Source organism: Bombina bombina, chromosome 7, assembly GCF_027579735.1.
Source record: "Bombina bombina isolate aBomBom1 chromosome 7, aBomBom1.pri, whole genome shotgun sequence".
Classification (NCBI taxonomy): Eukaryota; Metazoa; Chordata; class Amphibia; order Anura; family Bombinatoridae; genus Bombina; species Bombina bombina.
Window position 1 is genome coordinate 172,208,483 of NC_069505.1, and position 19,549 is coordinate 172,228,031.

General features: G+C 39.9%; 1 protein-coding gene across 1 annotated transcript in view; it reads left to right on the forward strand.

Moving 5' to 3' along the window:
- The window catches only part of QSER1 (glutamine and serine rich 1), a 368,580-nt gene that overhangs the window by 116,728 nt on the left and 232,303 nt on the right, over window positions 1-19,549 (forward strand). The window contains exon 2 of the mRNA XM_053720408.1: window positions 15,444-15,556. Within this exon, the coding sequence (XP_053576383.1) occupies window positions 15,444-15,556 (113 nt within the window). The remainder of the gene's footprint in view (window positions 1-15,443; window positions 15,557-19,549) is intronic.

Below are 19,549 nucleotides of genomic sequence, written 5' to 3' on the forward strand. Positions count from 1 at the left end.
ATGTATAAATACATACTAATGTAACTAAGCACATAAACAAAGCGACTATCATAGGACATAGTGACATTCCAATAGAAACCAACATAGAACTGGAAGAAAAGGAGATAAATAAAATCAATAAGTAATACAGAATCCTAAATCACTATCAATGTGACTATTGAATCTATTCTAGCCTAGCTAGTATGAAAATACATGCTACCTATCAATGGATACAAATGTCACTAGGGTAATGAAGTGTTAGATGCATACTCTGTAGATTTAAAATATATATAAGACCTTAGTAAGAATAGGGATAGAATGTCTTTGGTGTTCATTTGAGGTGTAACAAATGTGCTAAATCCTCCTTGTTATTCAGTCCTCTAGGGTATAAACAGTCAAGGTCAAAAATCCATTTGGATTCAGAAGTCAGCAATTTATTTTCAAAATCTCCACCTCTCCAATTAGATGTTATTATTTGAATACCAAAGTAACTGAAATCTTTTTGTTTACCATGGTGCTGTGTAGCAAAGTGTTTGTAAAGTGGGGTTTCAGTGTTATTGTGTTTGATCTGGAGCAGATGCTCACGGATCCTATCTCTCAAACATCTCGAAGTTTGGCCCACATATTGTAGCCCACAGCTACATTGAATAACGTATATGACTCCTTTGCTGCTCCGCCTAATTAGATCTTTGATCTCGTATTTTGTTCCTGAGTTGTGGGAGGTGAAATTTTTTATTTTAATCCCCCTTTCACATGCTTTACATGTGGTGCAGGGAAAAAAGCCTTTGACATTCCTCCCAAAGACATCTTTAACCCTTAGGTGTTTCCCACGAGGGACACTAGGAGATAGTATATGTTTCAAATTGTCAGTTTTGCGATAGAGGAATCTTGGCTTGCTGCTCAATTTTTCTCCTATGATCTCATCGTCTTTGAGTAATTGCCAATGCTTCTCTATGATTTTTTCGATTATGCGTCTGTTCTCGCTGTATTCTGTGATAAAAGGGACTATTAGTTTGTCACCTTCACATAAGTTCTTATTTATTTTGGCCTTATACGTTAGGAGTTCTTTTCTGTCTCTACTTCTCACTTCTTGGATGTCAGTTTCAAGACTGGTCTCCTCATATCCTCTTTCTAGAAACCTCGCTTTCAAGGTTAGGGCTTGTTCTTCCCATTTTTTGGGGTCTGAACAATTCTTCTTAAGTCTAAGAAGTTGCCCCTTTGGTATGTTACGCTTCCAGTTAATGTGGTGACAACTGTCACTGGATGTAATTATTGCAATCCACAGTTTTTTAAAAATGTGGAAGTCTCTAACTGTCCATTCTTGATCTCTATTTTCAGATCCAAGAAGGTGATCTCAGTGCTACTGTATTCATACGTGAATTTTCACTTTTAGGTTACCAGGAATAACTTTGTGAGGATCCTTGGTTAAAATCCGGATTCCAATACCACTTAATTGATTTTCATTTGATGTACCCGAGGTATTAATTGAAGAATTATATTCAGGACCTTATCTTATTTTATCTTTCACTAGTATTATCGGATTATCACACTAAATTAACTTTGTTTTCATTGGATTATAACCTACTTATTTTTTGAGTTTTATTGGAGTTTGTTCACTGCCATTTTTGTTTTTTCCTTTTTCACAGTTTTTCACGTGTTTGACATATTTTTCTTAGTTACTTATTTTTCAAGATATTTTTCACTTTCCACGTATCAAATATCACAGAATTACCCATTTGATGAACTTTCATATACTTTTTTGGACATTTTAACTTTTTTTCTTTGGACATTTGCAATTGACTATATATTTATATATTTGTATTTCCATTTATCCGGATGTAACTGTCACTGGTAATTGCCACCATTGTAACACATTAGTGTTATTTTTTATTTATCATTGTAGCATATTAGTGCCATTCTATTCAGTTTGTTTTTACATGGATCCATGTTGTATTAATTGTTAAGAATTTATATTTGTACATTTTATTTTAAATTAATGTTTTACCAATGTTTTATTAAACAATACCTTTGCCTTGCAATCATTTGGCGCTCCTAAGCATCTTTCTGTTCTTTTGACTATAACCTCAGGCACCTCTACACCTTGTGTTACTCTCTCTCCATTTCCCTTTGGTCGAATGTCTGGGGGTAGTAGGTAAGGGAGTGATACTTAGCAGTTTAACTGTGGTGCTCTTTACCTCCTTATATTCCCATCAGTAATTATTCAAGCCGTGGACTCACCATATCCAGAAATAAATACATTTATCAGGTAAGCATACATTTAATTTTTGGTAAGGTTTTAAAATGTCTCTTGAAAACATTTTTGTTTCCTTTGCTCTTGATCTAACATTACATAATTTTAAGGTAAATATGTAGTTGTAAAAAATTGCATTGCTCACAAGAAAGCCTTACATTCAGGAGTTACAGGTTTGCATACTGGGAAAGGCTAGGGTACGGGTTAAAAAAAAATCCCTGAGAGCCAGTCATCAATCAAATACTGAGCAGCTCTGCAAATCAGCAGAGATTTGACTGTTCTCTTTAAAAAGCTCTTCACTCTGGCCTTGCAGTGCTGCTCCATATTCTTCAAGGTGTGCTACACCATGCCGCCAGAGCACAGCACTATTTGAAGAGAGCAGCGATGTAAAGCGAAAGCACTAACCGTTCCTGAATGTGTCCTGTGTTTTCTACAGACGTTTCATTACTTGCGAAGACATCTCGGATCACAGCATGTTCTGCCTTAGGGGCTGGTATTAAAGACAGGAAAGAGCTACGATTTTGAGAGAAAGGGAAAACTATTGGCCAGATTATATGCGTTGTAACAATATGTAGCTTAGACGGATATACATATGGTGATATAATAAATAAATTTTATATATATATATATATATATATATATATATATATATATATATATATATATATATATATATATATATATATATATATATATATAAATATATACACACACACACACACACACTTCCCCTGGGCAGAATACATTGGGAACACCTCTTATGCATAGGCAGCACTCTCAGAATCTGAAAATAGAGCACACAATTTTTAACCATATTTCAAATTCTGAATCATGAAGGAAAAATGTTGGTTTCTTGTCCATTTTAAGTAATTTTGCCTGCAAAATATTTTCAATAATATGTCCTTTGTGCTCTTATATATGTAAAATAGTTTTCTTCTATAGGATACGACGAGTCCACGGATTCATCCTTTACTTGTGGGATATTATCCTCCTGCTAACAGGAAGTGGCAAAGAGCACCACAGCAGAGCTGTCTATATAGCTCGTCCCTTAGCTTCACCCCCCAGTCATTCTCTTTGCCTGCTCTAAGTACTAGGAAGGGTAAAGTGAAAGAGGTGATAAAATGTTAGTTTTTATTTTCTTCAAGCAAGAATTTTTTATTTTAAATTGTACCGGTGTGTACTATTTACTCTCAGGCAGCAGATGGATGAAGACTTCTGCCTGGAGGCTGATGATCTTAGCATTTGTCACTAAGATCCAGTGCAGTTGCCACAGAATGGCTGAGGAGTACAAGAAACTTCAGTGTGAAAATATCTCCATGCTATAAAGCAGTGAGGTATGTAATTTTTTCTGGAGAGACTGTGGTATTTCAGAATGGCTGACAGTATCCCCATGAGGGTAAGGGTAAGCAGTAATCCTAAGAGAAGAGGGGTATTACTAAGCTTGCATATAGGGGCTCATAAAAAATGGTTGACACTGAGTTTGAATGTTTGTGGGCAAACGTTTATTGAACTTGGAGTGCTGATAACGTTTTTGGTAGTAACGTTTTTGAGGCTTTATTGGAGGGTACACTTGGCTTCTTTTTTGGGTTAAAGAACCCACATGGCTAGTTTCAGACCGCTCTGGTGCGGTTCATTTGGGCTGCAAAACATCGAGTGAGATGGGCGGAGCCTATTTTCTCGCCTCAGTTACACACTTGTATTTGCAGAGCAAGCAGAGAGCTCCAACTCCGGTGGGCCCTTGTGGATGTGTTGGGCCAAATCGAAGCTTTAACACTGTTTTTCGCAGGGGGTGTTTTTTCCGGATTTAGGCCTTATAATTTATCCGTTTTTTTTCACTGTAAAGGGTTAACTGTTCCTTTCCTTGTGGGACAATCTTAGCTGCATATTTTGAATATTCATGCAAAAAATTGAAACGATTTGCTTATTTTTAAGCTGTTTTGCAGAACGTGTATGCTTTTTTTCTCTTAAAGGCGCAGTACCGTTTTTAAAGATTTTTATTTTTTCACTAAAGTGTTTTCAAGCCTGTTTGTGTCATTACTAGCCTGTTTAACATGTCTGACATTGAGGAAAGCCAATGTTCAATGTGTTTGGAAGCCATTGTGGAACCCAAACTTAAAATGTGTCCCCATGCACTGAATAGGCAATTAATTGCAAAGAACATATTTTAGCTGATAAAAGTATGTTATAGGATGATTCTCAGTCAGAAGGGTATCAGGTTATGCCATCTAATTCTCCCCAAGTGTCACAACCATTAACGCCCACACAAGCAACGCCAAGTACTTCTAGTGCGTCTTAATTCTTTCACCCTGCAAGATATGGCCGCAGTTATGAATACTACCCTCACGAAGGTATTATCTAAGCTGCCTGGGTTGCAGCGGAAGCGCAGTAGGTTTGGTGTGAGATTAAATGCTGAGCCCTCTGACGCTTTATTAGCCATCTCCGATGTACCCTCACAATGTTCTGAGTTGGGGGTGAGGGATTTGCTGTCTGAGGGAGAGATTTCTGATTCAGGAAAGATGTTCCCTCAGACAGATTTAGATATGACGGCTTTTAAATTTAAGCTAGAGCACCTCCGCCTGTTGCTTAGGGAGGTTTTAGCGACTCTGGATGATTGTGACCCTATTGTAGTTCCACCAGAGAAATTGTGTAAAATGGATAGATATCTAGAGGTTCCTACTTACACTAATGTTTTTCCTGTCCCTAAGAGGATTTCGGACATTGTTACAAAGGAGTGGGATAGACCAGGTATTCCCTTTTCTCCCTCTCCTACTTTTAAGAAAATGTTTCCCATATCAGACACCATTCGGGATTTGTGGCAGACGGTCCCTAAGGTTGAGGGAGCTATTTCTAACCTGGCTAAGCGTACAACTATACCTATTGAGGACAGTTGTGCTTTCAAAGATCCTATGGATAAAAAATTAGAGTGTCTTCTAAAGAAAATATTTATTCATCAGCGTTTTCTTCTGCAACCTATAGCGTGCATTGTTCCTTTAACTACTGCAGCTGCATTTTGGTTTGAGGCTTTAGAGGAGGCTCTTCAGGTTGAGACCCCATTAGATGATATTCTGGATAGAATTAGGGCTCTTAAGCTAGCTAATTCTTTCATTACAGATGCCGCTTTTCAACTGGCTAAATTAGCGGCAAAGAATTTAGGTTTTGCCATTTTAGCGCGTAGAGCGTTATCGCTTAAGTCCTGGTCTGCTGATGTATCATCAAAATCTAAGCTTTTAGCCATCCCTTTCAAGGGTAAGACCCTATTCGGGCCTGAACTGAAAGATATAATTTCAGACATCACTGGAGGAAAAGGCCATGGTTCTTCCTCAGGTTAAGACAAATAAGATGAGGAAATCATTTTCGTTCCTTTCGAAACTTCAAAGGTGGTCCCTCTACCTCTTCCCCTGCTGCAAAGCAGGAGGGGAATTTTGCGCAATCCAAGTCAGTCTGGAGACCTAACCAAACTTGGAACAAGGGTAAACAGGTCAAGAAGCCCGCTGCTGCCACCAAGACAGCATGAAGGGGCAGCCCCCAATTCTGGACCGGATCTAGTAGGGGGCAGACTTTCTCTCTTTGCTCAGGCTTGGGCAAGAGACGTTCAGGACTCCTGGGCTTTAGAAATCGTGATCCAGAGGTATCTTCTAGATTTCAAGGATTCTCCTCCAAGGGGGAGATTCCATCTTTCTCGATTGTCTGTAAATCAGACAAAAAGAGAGGCGTTCTTACGCTGTGTAGAAGACATACATATCATGGGAGTAATCTGCCCAGTTCCAAAAACAGAACAGGGGCAGGGGTTTTACTCCAATCTGTTTGTGGTTCCCAAAAAAGAGGGAACATTCAGACCAATTTTAGATCTCAATCCTTCAAGATGGAGACCATTCGGACTATTTTACCAATGATCCAGGAGGGTCAATATATGACCACCGTGGTTTTAAAGGATGCGTATCTGCACATCCCTATCCACAAAGATCATCACCAGTTCCTCAGGCTCGCTTTTCTGGACAAGCATTACCAGTTTGTGGCTCTTCCCTTCGGGTTGGCCACAGCTCCCAGAATTTTCACAAAGGTGCTAGGGTCTCTTCTGGCGGTTCTAAGGCCGCGGGGCATAGCAGTGGCGCCTTATCTAGACAATATCTTAATTCAGGCGTCAACTTACCAACTAGCCAAATCTCACACGGACATCGTGTTGGCTTTTCTAAGATCTCACGGGTGGAAGGTGAACGTAAAAAAAGAGTTCACTTTTCCCTCTCACAAGAGTTCCATTCCTGGGAACTCTGATAGATTCGGTAGACATGAAAAATTTTCTGACGGAGGTCAGGAAATCAAAGATTTTAACCATCTGCCAAACTCTTCATTCCATTCCGCGGCCGTCTGTGGCTCAGTGTATGGAGGTAATCGGACTAATGGTAGCAGCAATGGACATAGTTCAGTTTGCTCGCTTGCATCTCAGACCACTGCAACTATGCATGCTTAATCAGTGGAATGGGGATTATGCAAATTTATCTCCTCAGATAAATCTGGATCAAGAGACCAGAGACTCTTCTTTGGTGGTTGTCACAGGATCATCTGTCCCAGGGAATGTGTTTCCGCAGGCCAGCATGGGTCATAGTGAAGACGGACGCCAGCCTATTGAGCTGGAGTGCAGTCTGGAATTCCCTGAAAACACAGGGTATGTGGACTCAGGAGGAGGCTCTTTTCCCGATAAATATTCTAGAACTGAGAGCGATATTCAATCTGCTTCAGGCGTGGCCTCAGCTGGCTTTGGCCAGATTCATAAGATTCCAGTCGGACAATATCACGACTGTAGCATATATCAATCATCAGGGGGGAACAAAGAGTTCTCTAGCGATTGATAGAGGTTTCCAAAATAATTCGATGGGCAGAGGCTCACTCTTGCCATCTATCAGCAATCTATATCCCAGGAGTGGAGAACTGGGAAGCGGATTTTCTAAGTCGTCAGACTTTTCATCCGGGGGAGTGGGAACTTCATCCGGAGGTGTTTGCACAATTGATTAATCAATGGGGCACACCAGAATTGGATCCGATGGCATCACGTCAGAATGCCAAACTTCCTTGTTACGGGTCCAGATCAAGGGATCCTCAAGCAGTACTGATAGATGCTCTAGCAGTACCTTGGTCGTTCAACCTGGCTTATGTGTTTCCACCATTTCCTCTCCTTCCTCGTCTGATCGCCAGAATCAAACAGGAGAGAGCTTCAGTGATTTTGATGGCACCTGCATGGCCACGCAGGACTTGGTATGCAGATCTGGTGGACATCTCATCTCTGCCACCGTGGACTCTGCCACTGAGACAGGACCTTCTCATTCAGGGTCCGTTCCAACATCCAAATCTAGTTTCTCTGCGGCTGACTGCCTGGAGATTGAACGCTTAATTTTATCCAATCGGGGCTTCTCGGAGTCGGTCATAGATACCTTGATTCAGGCTCGAAAGCCTGTCACTAGGAAAATTTATCATAAGATATGGCGTAAATATCTTTATTGGTGCGAATCCAAAGGCTACTCATGGAGTAAGATCAGGATTCCTAGGATTTTGTCCTTTCTCCAAGAAGGATTGGAGAAGGGGTTATCAGCTAGTTCCTTAAAGGGCCAGATATCTGCTTTGTCAATTTTACTGCACAAGCGTCTGGCAGATGTTCCAGACGTTCAGTCGTTCTGTCAGGCTTTAGTTAGAATCAAGCCTGTGTTTAAACCTGTTGCTCCGCCATGGAGTTTGAATTTAGTTCTTAAAGTTCTTCAAGGGGTTCCGTTTGAACCTATGCATTCCATAGATATTAAGCTTCTATCTTGGAAAGTTCTGTTTTTAGTTGCTATCTCTTCGGCTCGAAGAGTTTCTGAACTATCTGCATTGCAATGCGACTCGCCTTTTCTTGTTTTTCATGCTGATAAGGTGGTTTTGCGTACCAAACCTGGATTCCTTCCTAAGGGTGTTACTAATAAGAATATTAATCAGGAAATTGTTGTTCCTTCCCTGTGTCCTAATTCTTCCTCTAAGAAGGAGCGTCTTTTGCACAATTTGGACGTGGTTCGTGCCTTGAAGTTTTACTTGCAAGCGACCAAAGATTTCCCTCAAACATCTTCTCTGTTTGTTGTCTATTCTGGAAAACGTAGAGGTCAAAAAGCTACGGCTACCTCTTTTTCTTTTTGGCTGAAAAGCATCTTCCGTTTGGCATACGAGACTGCTGGACAGCAGCCTCCTGAAAGAATTACAGCTCATTCTACTAGAGTGGTGGCTTCCACATGGGCTTTTAAAAATGATGCTTCTGTTGAACAGATTTGTAAGGCTGCGAATTGGTCTTCACTTCATACTTTTTCCAAATTTTACAAATTTGATACTTTTGCTTCTTCGGAGGCTATTTTTGGGAGAAAAGTTCTTCAAGCAGTGGTGCCTTCTGTTTAGCCATCTGTCTTGTCCCTCACGTTCATCCGTGTCCTGTAGCTTTGGTATTGTATCTCACAAGTAAAGGATGAATCCGTGGACTCGTCGTATCTTATAGAAGAAAAGTAAATTTATGCTTACCTGATAAATTAATTTCTTCTACGATACGACGAGTCCACGACCCGCCCTGTCAATTTTAGACAGAGTATATTTTTTTGATTCAAAACTTCAGTCACCTCTGCACCTTTTAGTTTCTTCTTTTTCTTCCTGTACCTTCGGTCGAATGACTGGGGGGTGGAGCTAAGGGAGGAGCTATATAGACAGCTCTGCTGTTGTGCTCTTTGCCACTTCCTGTTAGCAGGAGGATAATATCCCACAAGTAAAGGATGAATCCGTGGACTCATCGTATCATAGAAGAAATTATTTTATTAGGTAAGCATAAATGTACTTTTTTTACTTTGGTTTTGCAGTGTACTGTAAAATTGTTTCTCCTTAATGTGTTTCCAATGCTTGTTATACCAGCTGCAGAGTATTAAATATATTGAAAATGACTCCTTTAGGCTTATGTTTGTATTTGAAACTTCAGCCCACTGTTTGTGAAGGGATACTGAACACCTTGTAATTACTAGATATTTCTGTTGTATTGCTATTGAATAACACATATCAGTCAAGTGTAAACTTTAAAAAAAAAAAAAAAAAAAAAAAAAAAAAAAGATCTTGATGCTTTTCAATAGCCAAATGTTACTTGCCTTCTTTGAAAGATATATATATATATATATATATATATATATTTCTTTCATGTAATTAACAAGAGTCCATGAGCTAGTGACGTATGGGATATACATTCCTACCAGGAGGGGCAAAGTTTCCCAAACCTTAAAATGCCTATAAATACACCCCTCACCACACCCACAAATCAGTTTTACAAACTTTGCCTCCAAGGGAGGTGGTGAAGTAAGTTTGTGCTAGATTCTACGTTGATATGCGCTCCGCAGCAAGTTGGAGCCCGGTTTTCCTCTCAGCGTGCAGTGAATGTCAGAGGGATGTGAGGAGAGTATTGCCTATTGAATGCAGTGATCTCCTTCTACGGGGTCTATTTCATAAGGCTCTCTGTTATCGGTCGTAGAGATTCATCTCTTACCTCCCTTTTTCAGATCGACGATATACTCTTATATTTACCATTTCCTCTACTGATTCTCGTTTCAGTACTGGTTTGGCTTTCTACAAACATGTAGATGAGTGTCCTGGGGTAAGTAAGTCTTATTTTCTGTGACACTCTAAGCTATGGTTGGGCACTTTATTTATAAAGTTCTAAATATATGTATTCAAACATTTATTTGCCTTGACTCAGAATGTTCAACTTTCCTTATTTCCAGACAGTCAGTTTCATATTTGGGATTATGCTTTAATTATCATATTTTTTCTTACCTCAAAAATTTGACTTTTTTCCCTGTGGGCTGTTAGGCTCGCGGGGGCTGAAAATGCTTCATTTTATTGCGTCATTCTTGGCGCGGACTTTTTTGGCGCAAAAATTCATTTCCGTTTCCGGCGTCATACGTGTCGCCGGAAGTTGCGTCATTTTTTGACGTTATTTTGCGCCAAAGATGTCGGCGTTCCGGATGTGGCGTCATTTTTGGCGCCAAAAGCATTTAGGCGCCAAATAATGTGGGCGTCTTATTTGGCGCCAAAAAATATGGGCGTCGCTTTTGTCTCCACATTATTTCAGTCTCATTTTTCATTTGCTTCTGGTTGCTAGAAGCTTGATGTTTGGCATTTTTTTCCCATTCCTGAAACTGTCTTATAAGGAATTTGATCTATTTTGCTTTATATGTTGTTTTTTCTCTTACATATTGCAAGATGTCTCACGTTGCATCTGAGCCAGAAGATACTACAGGAAAACCTCTGCCTGCTGGATCTACCAAAGCTAAGTGTATCTGCTGTAAACTTTTGGTAGCTATTCCTCCAGCTGTTGTTTGTATTAAATGTCATGACAAACTTGTTAATGCAGATAATATTTCCTTTAGTGATGTACCATTGCCTGTTGCAGTTCCCTCAACATCTAAGGTGCAGAATGTTCCTGATAACATAAGAGATTTTGTTTCTGAATCCATAAAGAAGGCTTTGTCTGTTATTTCTCCTTCTAGTAAACGTAAAAAGTCTTTTAAATCTTCTCTCTCTACAGATGAATTTTTAAATGAACACCATCATTCTGATTCTTTGGACTCTTCTGGTTCAGAGGATTCTGTCTCAGAGATTGATGCTGATAAATCTTCATATTTATTTAAGATGGAATTTATTCGCTCTTTACTTAAAGAAGTACTAATTGCTTTAGAAATAGAGGATTCTAGTCCTCTTGATACTAATTCTATACGTTTGGATAAGGTTTTTAAAGCTCCTGCGGTTATTCCAGAAGTCTTTCCTGTTCCTAATGCTATTTCTGCAGTAATTGCTAAGGAATGGGATAGATTGGGTAATTCATTTACTCCTTCTAAACGTTTTAAGCAATTATATCCTGTTCCGCCTGACAGATTAGAATTTTGGGACAAAATCCCTAAAGTTGATGGGGCTATTTCTACCCTTGCTAAACGTACTACCATTCTTACATCAGATGGTACCTCGTTTAAGGATCCTTTAGATAGAAAAATTGAATCTTTTCTAAGAAAAGCTTATCTATGTTCAGGTAATCTTCTTAGACCTGCTATATCATTGGCTGATGTTGCTGCAGCTTCAACTTTTTGGTTGGAAACTCTAGCGCAACAAGTAACAAATCGTGATTCTCATGATATTATTATTCTTCTCCAGCATGCTAATAATTTCATCTGTGATGCCATTTTTGATATTATTAGAGTTGATGTTAGATTTATGTCTCTGGCTATCTTAGCCAGAAGAGCTTTATGGCTTAAGACTTGGAATGCTGATATGGCTTCTAAATCAACTCTACTTTCCATTTCTTTCCAGGGAAACAAATTATTTGGTTCTCAGTTGGATTCTATTATTTTCAACTGTTACTGGTGGGAAAGGAACTTTTTTACCACAGGATAAAAAGTCTAAAGGTAAAAACAGGGCTAACAATCGTTTTCGTTCCTTTCGTTTCAACAAAGAACAAAAGCCTGATCCTTCGTCCTCAGGAGCAGTTTCAGTTTGGAAACCATCTCCAGTCTGGAATAAATCCAAGCCTGCTAGAAAGGCAAAGCCTGCTTCTAAGTTCACATGAAGGTACGGCCCTCATTCCAGTTCAGCTGGTAGGGGGCAGGTTACGTTTTTTCAAAGAAATTTGGATCAATTCTGTTCACAATCTTTGGATTCAGAACATTGTTTCAGAAGGGTACAGAATTGGTTTCAAGATGAGACCTCCTGCAAAGAGATTTTTTCTTTCCCATGTCCCAGTAAATCCAGTGAAAGCTCAAGCATTTCTGAATTGTGTTTCAGATCTAGAGTTGGCTGGAGTAATTATGCCAGTTCCAGTTCCGGAACAGGGGATGGGGTTTTATTCAAATCTCTTCATTGTACCAAAGAAGGAGAATTCCTTCAGACCAGTTCTGGATCTAAAATTATTGAATCGTTATGTAAGGATACCAACGTTCAAGATGGTAACTGTAAGGACTATATTGCCTTTTGTTCAGCAAGGGAATTATATGTCCACAATAGATTTACAGGATGCATATCTGCATATTCCGATTCATCCAGATCATTATCAGTTCCTGAGATTCTCTTTTCTAGACAAGCATTACCAATTTGTGGCTCTACCGTTTGGCCTTGCTACAGCTCCAAGAATTTTCACAAAGATTCTCGGTGCCCTTCTGTCTGTAATCAGAGAACAGGGTATTGTGGTATTTCCTTATTTGGACGATATCTTGGTACTTGCTCCGTCTTTACATTTAGCAGAGTCTCATACGAATCGACTTGTGTTGTTTCTTCAAGATCATGGTTGGAGGATCAATTTACCAAAAAGTTCTTTGATTCCTCAAACAAGGGTAACCTTTCTGGGTTTCCAGATAGATTCAGTGTCCATGACTTTGTCTTTAACAGACAAGAGACGTCTAAAATTGATTACAGCCTGTCGAAACCTTCAGTCTCAATCATTCCCTTCGGTAGCCTTATGCATGGAAATTCTAGGTCTTATGACTGCTGCATCGGACGCGATCCCCTTTGCTCGTTTTCACATGCGACCTCTTCAGCTCTGTATGCTGAACCAATGGTGCAGGGATTACACGAAGATATATCAATTAATATCTTTAAAACCGATTGTTCGGCACTCTCTAACGTGGTGGACAGATCACCATCGTTTAATTCAGGGGGCTTCTTTTGTTCTTCCGACCTGGACTGTAATTTCAACAGATGCAAGTCTCACAGGTTGGGGAGCTGTGTGGGGATCTCTGACGGCACAAGGAGTTTGGGAATCTCAGGAGGTGAGATTACCGATCAATATCTTGGAACTCCGTGCAGTTTTCAGAGCTCTTCAGTTTTGGCCTCTTCTGAAGAGAGAATCGTTCATTTGTTTTCAGACAGACAATGTCACAACTGTGGCATACATCAATCATCAAGGAGGGACTCACAGTCCTCTGGCTATGAAAGAAGTATCTCGAATTTTGGTTTGGGCGGAATCCAGCTCCTGTCTAATCTCTGCGGTTCATATCCCAGGTGTAGACAATTGGGAAGCGGATTATCTCAGTCGCCAAACGTTGCATCCGGGCGAATGGTCTCTTCACCCAGAGGTATTTCTTCAGATTGTTCAAATGTGGGGGCTCCCAGAGATAGATCTCATGGCCTCTCATCTAAACAAGAAACTTCCCAGGTATCTGTCCAGATCCCGGGATCCTCAGGCGGAGGCAGTGGATGCATTATCACTTCCTTGGAAGTATCATCCTGCCTATATCTTTCCGCCTCTAGTTCTTCTTCCAAGAGTAATCTCCAAGATTCTGAGGGAATGCTCGTTTGTTCTGCTAATAGCTCCGGCATGGCCTCACAGGTTTTGGTATGCGGATCTTGTCCGGATGGCATCTTGCCAACCATGGACTCTTCCGTTAAGACCAGACCTTCTGTCTCAAGGTCCTTTTTTCCATCCGGATCTGAAATCCTTAAATTTAAAGGTATGGAGATTGAACGCTTGATTCTTGGTCATAGAGGTTTCTCTGACTCCGTGATTAATACTATGTTACAGGCTCGTAAATCTGTATCTCGAGAGATATATTATAGAGTCTGGAAGACTTATATTTCTTGGTGTCTTTCTCATCATTTTTCTTGGCATTCTTTTAGAATACCGAGAATTTTACAGTTTCTTCAGGATGGTTTAGATAAGGGTTTGTCCGCGAGTTCTTTGAAAGGACAAATCTCCGCTCTTTCTGTTCTTTTTCACAGAAAGATTGCTATTCTTCCTGATATTCATTGTTTTGTACAAGCTTTGGTTCGTATAAAACCTGTCATTAAGTCAATTTCTCCTCCATGGAGTTTGAATTTGGTTTTGGGAGCTCTTCAAGCTCCTCCGTTTGAACCTATGCATTCATTGGACATTAAATTACTTTCTTGGAAAGTTTTGTTCCTTTTGGCCATCTCTTCTGCTAGAAGAGTTTCTGAATTATCTGCTCTTTCGTGTGAGTCTCCTTTTCTGATTTTTCATCAGGATAAGGCGGTGTTGCGAACTTCTTTTGAATTTTTACCTAAAGTTGTGAATTCCAACAACATTAGTAGAGAAATTGTGGTTCCTTCATTATGTCCTAATCCTAAGAATTCTAAGGAGAAATCATTGCATTCTTTGGATGTTGTTAGAGCTTTGAAATATTATGTTGAAGCTACGAAATCTTTCCGTAAGACTTCTAGTCTATTTGTTATCTTTTCCGGTTCTAGGAAAGGCCAGAAAGCTTCTGCCATTTCTTTGGCATCTTGGTTGAAATCTTTAATTCATCTTGCCTATGTTGAGTCGGGTAAAATTCCGCCTCAAAGAATTACAGCTCATTCTACTAGGTCAGTTTCTACTTCCTGGGCGTTTAGGAATGAAGCTTCGGTTGACCAGATCTGCAAAGCAGCAACTTGGTCCTCTTTGCATACTTTTACTAAATTCTACCATTTTGATGTATTTTCTTCTTCTGAAGCAGTTTTTGGTAGAAAAGTTCTTCAGGCAGCGGTTTCAGTTTGAATCTTCTGCTTATGTTTTTTGTTAAACTTTATTTTGGGTGTGGATTATTTTCAGCAGGAATTGGCTGTCTTTATTTTATCCCTCCCTCTCTAGTGACTCTTGTGTGGAAAGATCCACATCTTGGGTAGTCATTATCCCATACGTCACTAGCTCATGGACTCTTGTTAATTACATGAAAGAAAACATAATTTATGTAAGAACTTACCTGATAAATTCATTTCTTTCATATTAACAAGAGTCCATGAGGCCCACCCTTTTTTGTGGTGGTTATGATTTTTTTGTATAAAGCACAATTATTCCAATTCCTTATTTTATATGCTTCGCACTTTTTTTTCTTATCACCCCACTTCTTGGCTATTCGTTAAACTTATTTGTGGGTGTGGTGAGGGGTGTATTTATAGGCATTTTAAGGTTTGGGAAACTTTGCCCCTCCTGGTAGGAATGTATATCCCATACGTCACTAGCTCATGGACTCTTGTTAATATGAAAGAAATGAATTTATCAGGTAAGTTCTTACATAAATTATGTTATATATATATACATACACACACACCCTTATCTCTCGCTCGCTCTACAACAAGTGCAATGATTCTCTAGATTACAAGATTAATAAAATAAAAATAAAAGAAATGTTTTCTTTTGAAAGTATTTGCACTGTTATTAACAATCTCTATTTTATTTGTTCTTTAGTTTGAGTTATGGAGCAGGACATCCTTCTCATTCAGAAACTGAGCTTCTACATAGGCAGACCTATGCAGCTACTCATCAGCTTCCTGGATATGCGACCACACACCACCCCACAGGTACTTAGTATGGTAGTCATGTGATGGCCTTCAAAGTGTTCAATGAGAATATGATTCCCATAAAACAGGGATAATGCACCTCAAACAATTTGGAATAAAATATCAGCAGCTTGGTATTATCCAACGCTAGAATAACCAACAAGCTTAGTCATCAATTATAGGTGAAAATGTGGTTTGTTAAAGGGTCAGGAAGTCAGACAGGGCATACAATTTATTTAAACAAAACATTGTACTGCTAATGAAAAGTATATCTTGGTTAAAACGTGACCCCTTTGCAAAAGTGCATACTGAAGTAGACACAGGAGTGCACATGTGTCTTAAGCACTATGTGTGAATAGCAATGTTTTACAATGTGGTTTAAGACTAAATGATTTATGATTATCAGCATAAGATAGTTTCAATCAATATGCAGGTATGGAATATTACTGGAATGGCTTTAAAAAAAAATTTGTTAACTTTTTTGAGATTTTCGGGAAGAGTAATTGATCTAATCAGACATGGCTTCAAATTTTTGTTCAAAATCTTGGAGCCAGCCTAAAACGGGTTTTCATAAAAAAATAAATTAAAAAAAAATATTTATGCTTACCTGATAAATTTCTTTCTTTCCGGATATGATGAGTCCACAGCTTCATCAATTACTGTTGGGAATATCACTTCTGGCCAGCAGGAGGAGGCAAAGAGCACCACAGTCAAACTGCTAAGTATAACTTCCCTTCCCACAAACCCCAGCCATTCGACCAAAGGTAAATGGAGAAAAAAAGGCGCAACACAAGGTGTAGAGGTGCCTGAAGTTTAGACAAAAATAATTGTCTTGAAATAAAGGGCAGGGCTGTGGACTCACCATATCCAGAAAGAAAGAAATTTATCAGGTAAGCCTAAATTTAGTTTTTCTTTCCTAAGATATGGTGAGTCCACGGCTTCATCAATTACTGTTGGGAACCAATACCCAAGCTAGAGGACACAGATGAATAGGGAGGGACAAGACAGGCAGCCCTAAACAGAAGGCACCACCGCTTGACAAACATTTCTTCCAAAAGAAGCCTCAGCCGAAGCAAAAGTATCAAAATTATAAAATTTAGAAAAAGAATGTAAGGAAGACCAAGTTGCAGCCTTGCAAATCTGTTCCACAGAAATCTGACCCTTCAGATAACTGACTGACGAACCATCCTCCAGAACATCCCGGAGAAGGGCAAAACCCCTAGGAATCCTGACCCTACTTCCAAGAGTAGTCCAAGGATTCACGCCAATCAGGGAATTTACGCCATACCTTATGGTAAAAATTACCAGTAACAGGCTTGCAAGCCTGAATCATGGTCACAATGAACGATTCAGAAAAAACACATTTAGACGGAACTAAGCATTCAAGCTCCTAGCAGAAATCTTCAGAGACTACGAAAGTTGGATGAAAGAATGGACCCTGAATTAGAAAGTCCTTCCTCAGAAACAACCACCAATGTAGAAGAAATACATCTCCGCTAGGTCTGTATACCAGATCCTGCAAGACTATGCAGGGACTGTTAAAATACCGATGCTCACTCCCATTTGATACGAGCAATGACTCGTGGAAGGAGGGAAAACTGAATAACAGAGATGTCAGACTGAAATCCCAAGGCACCGCTAGGGTATTTAACAGAGCAGCCTGCTGATCTCTTGACCTTTTTAACCTAACTTGGAAGCTAGGCAAACTTCCATCTCCATCTTCAACACCCCCCCAATCGAGGATTAACCTGGAGAACACCTCTGGGAGAAACACCCACTCCCCGAGATGGAAAAATCGGACTGCTCAAGAAGACCGCTCCTGGTATTCACTCATGAAATGTGAATAGTGGATAAACAACGAATGTGAGAGTCCGCCCACCGAACATCCACACCAATTATGGCAAAGGAACGCCAGGTTCCTCCTGGGTGGTTAATGAAAACCACTGAGACGAAATTGTTCCACTGGAACCCAAAAAAAAGGGGTATGTTAACTGAGGCCAAGCCATCAAAACGTTGTAGATTGCTTTCAACTCCACGATTGTTATGGGGAGAGCAGACTCCTCCCAAGAACATTGTCACCAAACTACAGACTAGCAACCGTGGTCACTATTACTCAGGAAGGTCTCCAGAAGCATGTTTTCCCCCGAGACAGATGCTCCTGAGATAACCAAAAGATTCTAAAGAATGCGGGCAACGATCCCGCTACCTCTTGCAAGCTAAGCGAGCGCTCTACCACTAATTCCCCTCTCTGATCCACATGGAAGAATCTCATGTTGACAGATCTAGATCCATCCTCTGACAGAGCCATAAGATCCCCGGTCCACTATCTGAACTGTCAAACAGCAGACTCTCAGATGGAATCAAACAAAGGGATTATGTCCAATGAAACAACCATTAGACCAATCACCGCCATACATTGAGCCACTGAAGGGCCAAACAGAGTGCCGATAGAGTCACAAGGAAATAATCCACTATTTGCTGACTCTGTCAAAAATATCTTCAGAGATAGGGAAACTAATTTCCTAAGAAACTACTCCTGAAGCTGAAACAAGGGAACTCGTTTTCATATTCACTTCCATGCGTGGAAATGAAGAAAGACAACAAGATCTTTGTATGAGAGTAAGCTTGTTGAAAAAGATTGCGCCTGAACCATTGAGTCATCCAGGAAGGGTAAACAATACCCTGAAACCTGATCGCTGCCAAGATAGCCCCCTCTGGGGGCCGTGGCAAGGTCAAAGTCAAAAGCCACAAACAAAGTGTTTGACTAAACGGCAAATAACGCAGGAACTTGAAAATACACGTCCTCCAGGTCTATGATCCTGAAAGAACAGCCATCCTCTCTATGAATCGTAGTTCTTTTAGCCAGAGTAGAAATGTCCTACCACTTAATGGAGACAGTGACAGAAAAATACTTGTTTCCCATTCCTGAGAAAAGAATCCTCTTGCACTGTCTGAAAAGCAGTATTAAGTTTACTAGACATCTTAGGGTTGAAAGCGACAAGAAATCGAAGTCGTCCACAATAGCCAAAACCTCCTTTAATTCACGATGATGGAATTATACTGTCCAAATCTGAGGTGTCACCCTCAGAAGCTACTGACGTATCCTCCTCATCTGAGGAGGCAACCTGAGTAGCGGCAGGTGGAACAGAAACCATACCATTTGAATCTCTAATGTTCCTCTCACGATTTCCCATATTAAAGGAAAAGCGGCTAATTCACCAGATACCGCAGAAGACATCTGGGCAGCAAATTCTGCAGGCAATAACTCCTCCAGGAGATAGATGGGAACTGCAGGGCACTGCATGTGACTCTATTGAGCCTTGGGATTTAACAGGAGAAAGCTGTGGCATTTCCTGAACAGAATCATCCTAAGAAGACATTGGATCAGAAATTAGTAATCTATTAGACATGCAGCACGGATTATGTATGTCAAACAAATAGTGTTTCAGGGCATACCCAGCCTATAAATAAACACATAGGCACCCACGTCCTGGTATTTAGTACTTATATACCTGAAGCAAGGGTATGCAACACACAATATGTAATATATACTGTAACTCAAGATACCAAATCCTAAATTTAAAGGAACAGGCCTCTGTTCCAGTATTATGACAAATATGACACAAAACCTAGTTTTAAAAGAAAACAACTTTTAAATAAAATATTACCACCAAACATAAGTGGGATTAAATTATTTGTGAACACCTCTCTAGGGAAAATGTATTAGAGATGGCTCAATTTTCTAACTTTTAGTGCCCTCTAAAGGTCACTAGATTCTGCTTGTAATTCAATGCATGATAAAAAAAACATTGAAATAATGCCAAAGACTGCATCACCAAGAACAAGGTATTCCAAGGAGGCACAGCTCCATAGCATGAAACATCTGTATCTATAGAACACATCTCTCCGCTCTGTCAGAGAAAAAAAAAGGGGGGGCGTGGTAACACGACCGGCTCAGGTAAGCCGAAAATGGCGCTTCTCCGCCATACAAAAGGAAGAAGACGGGAACCAACA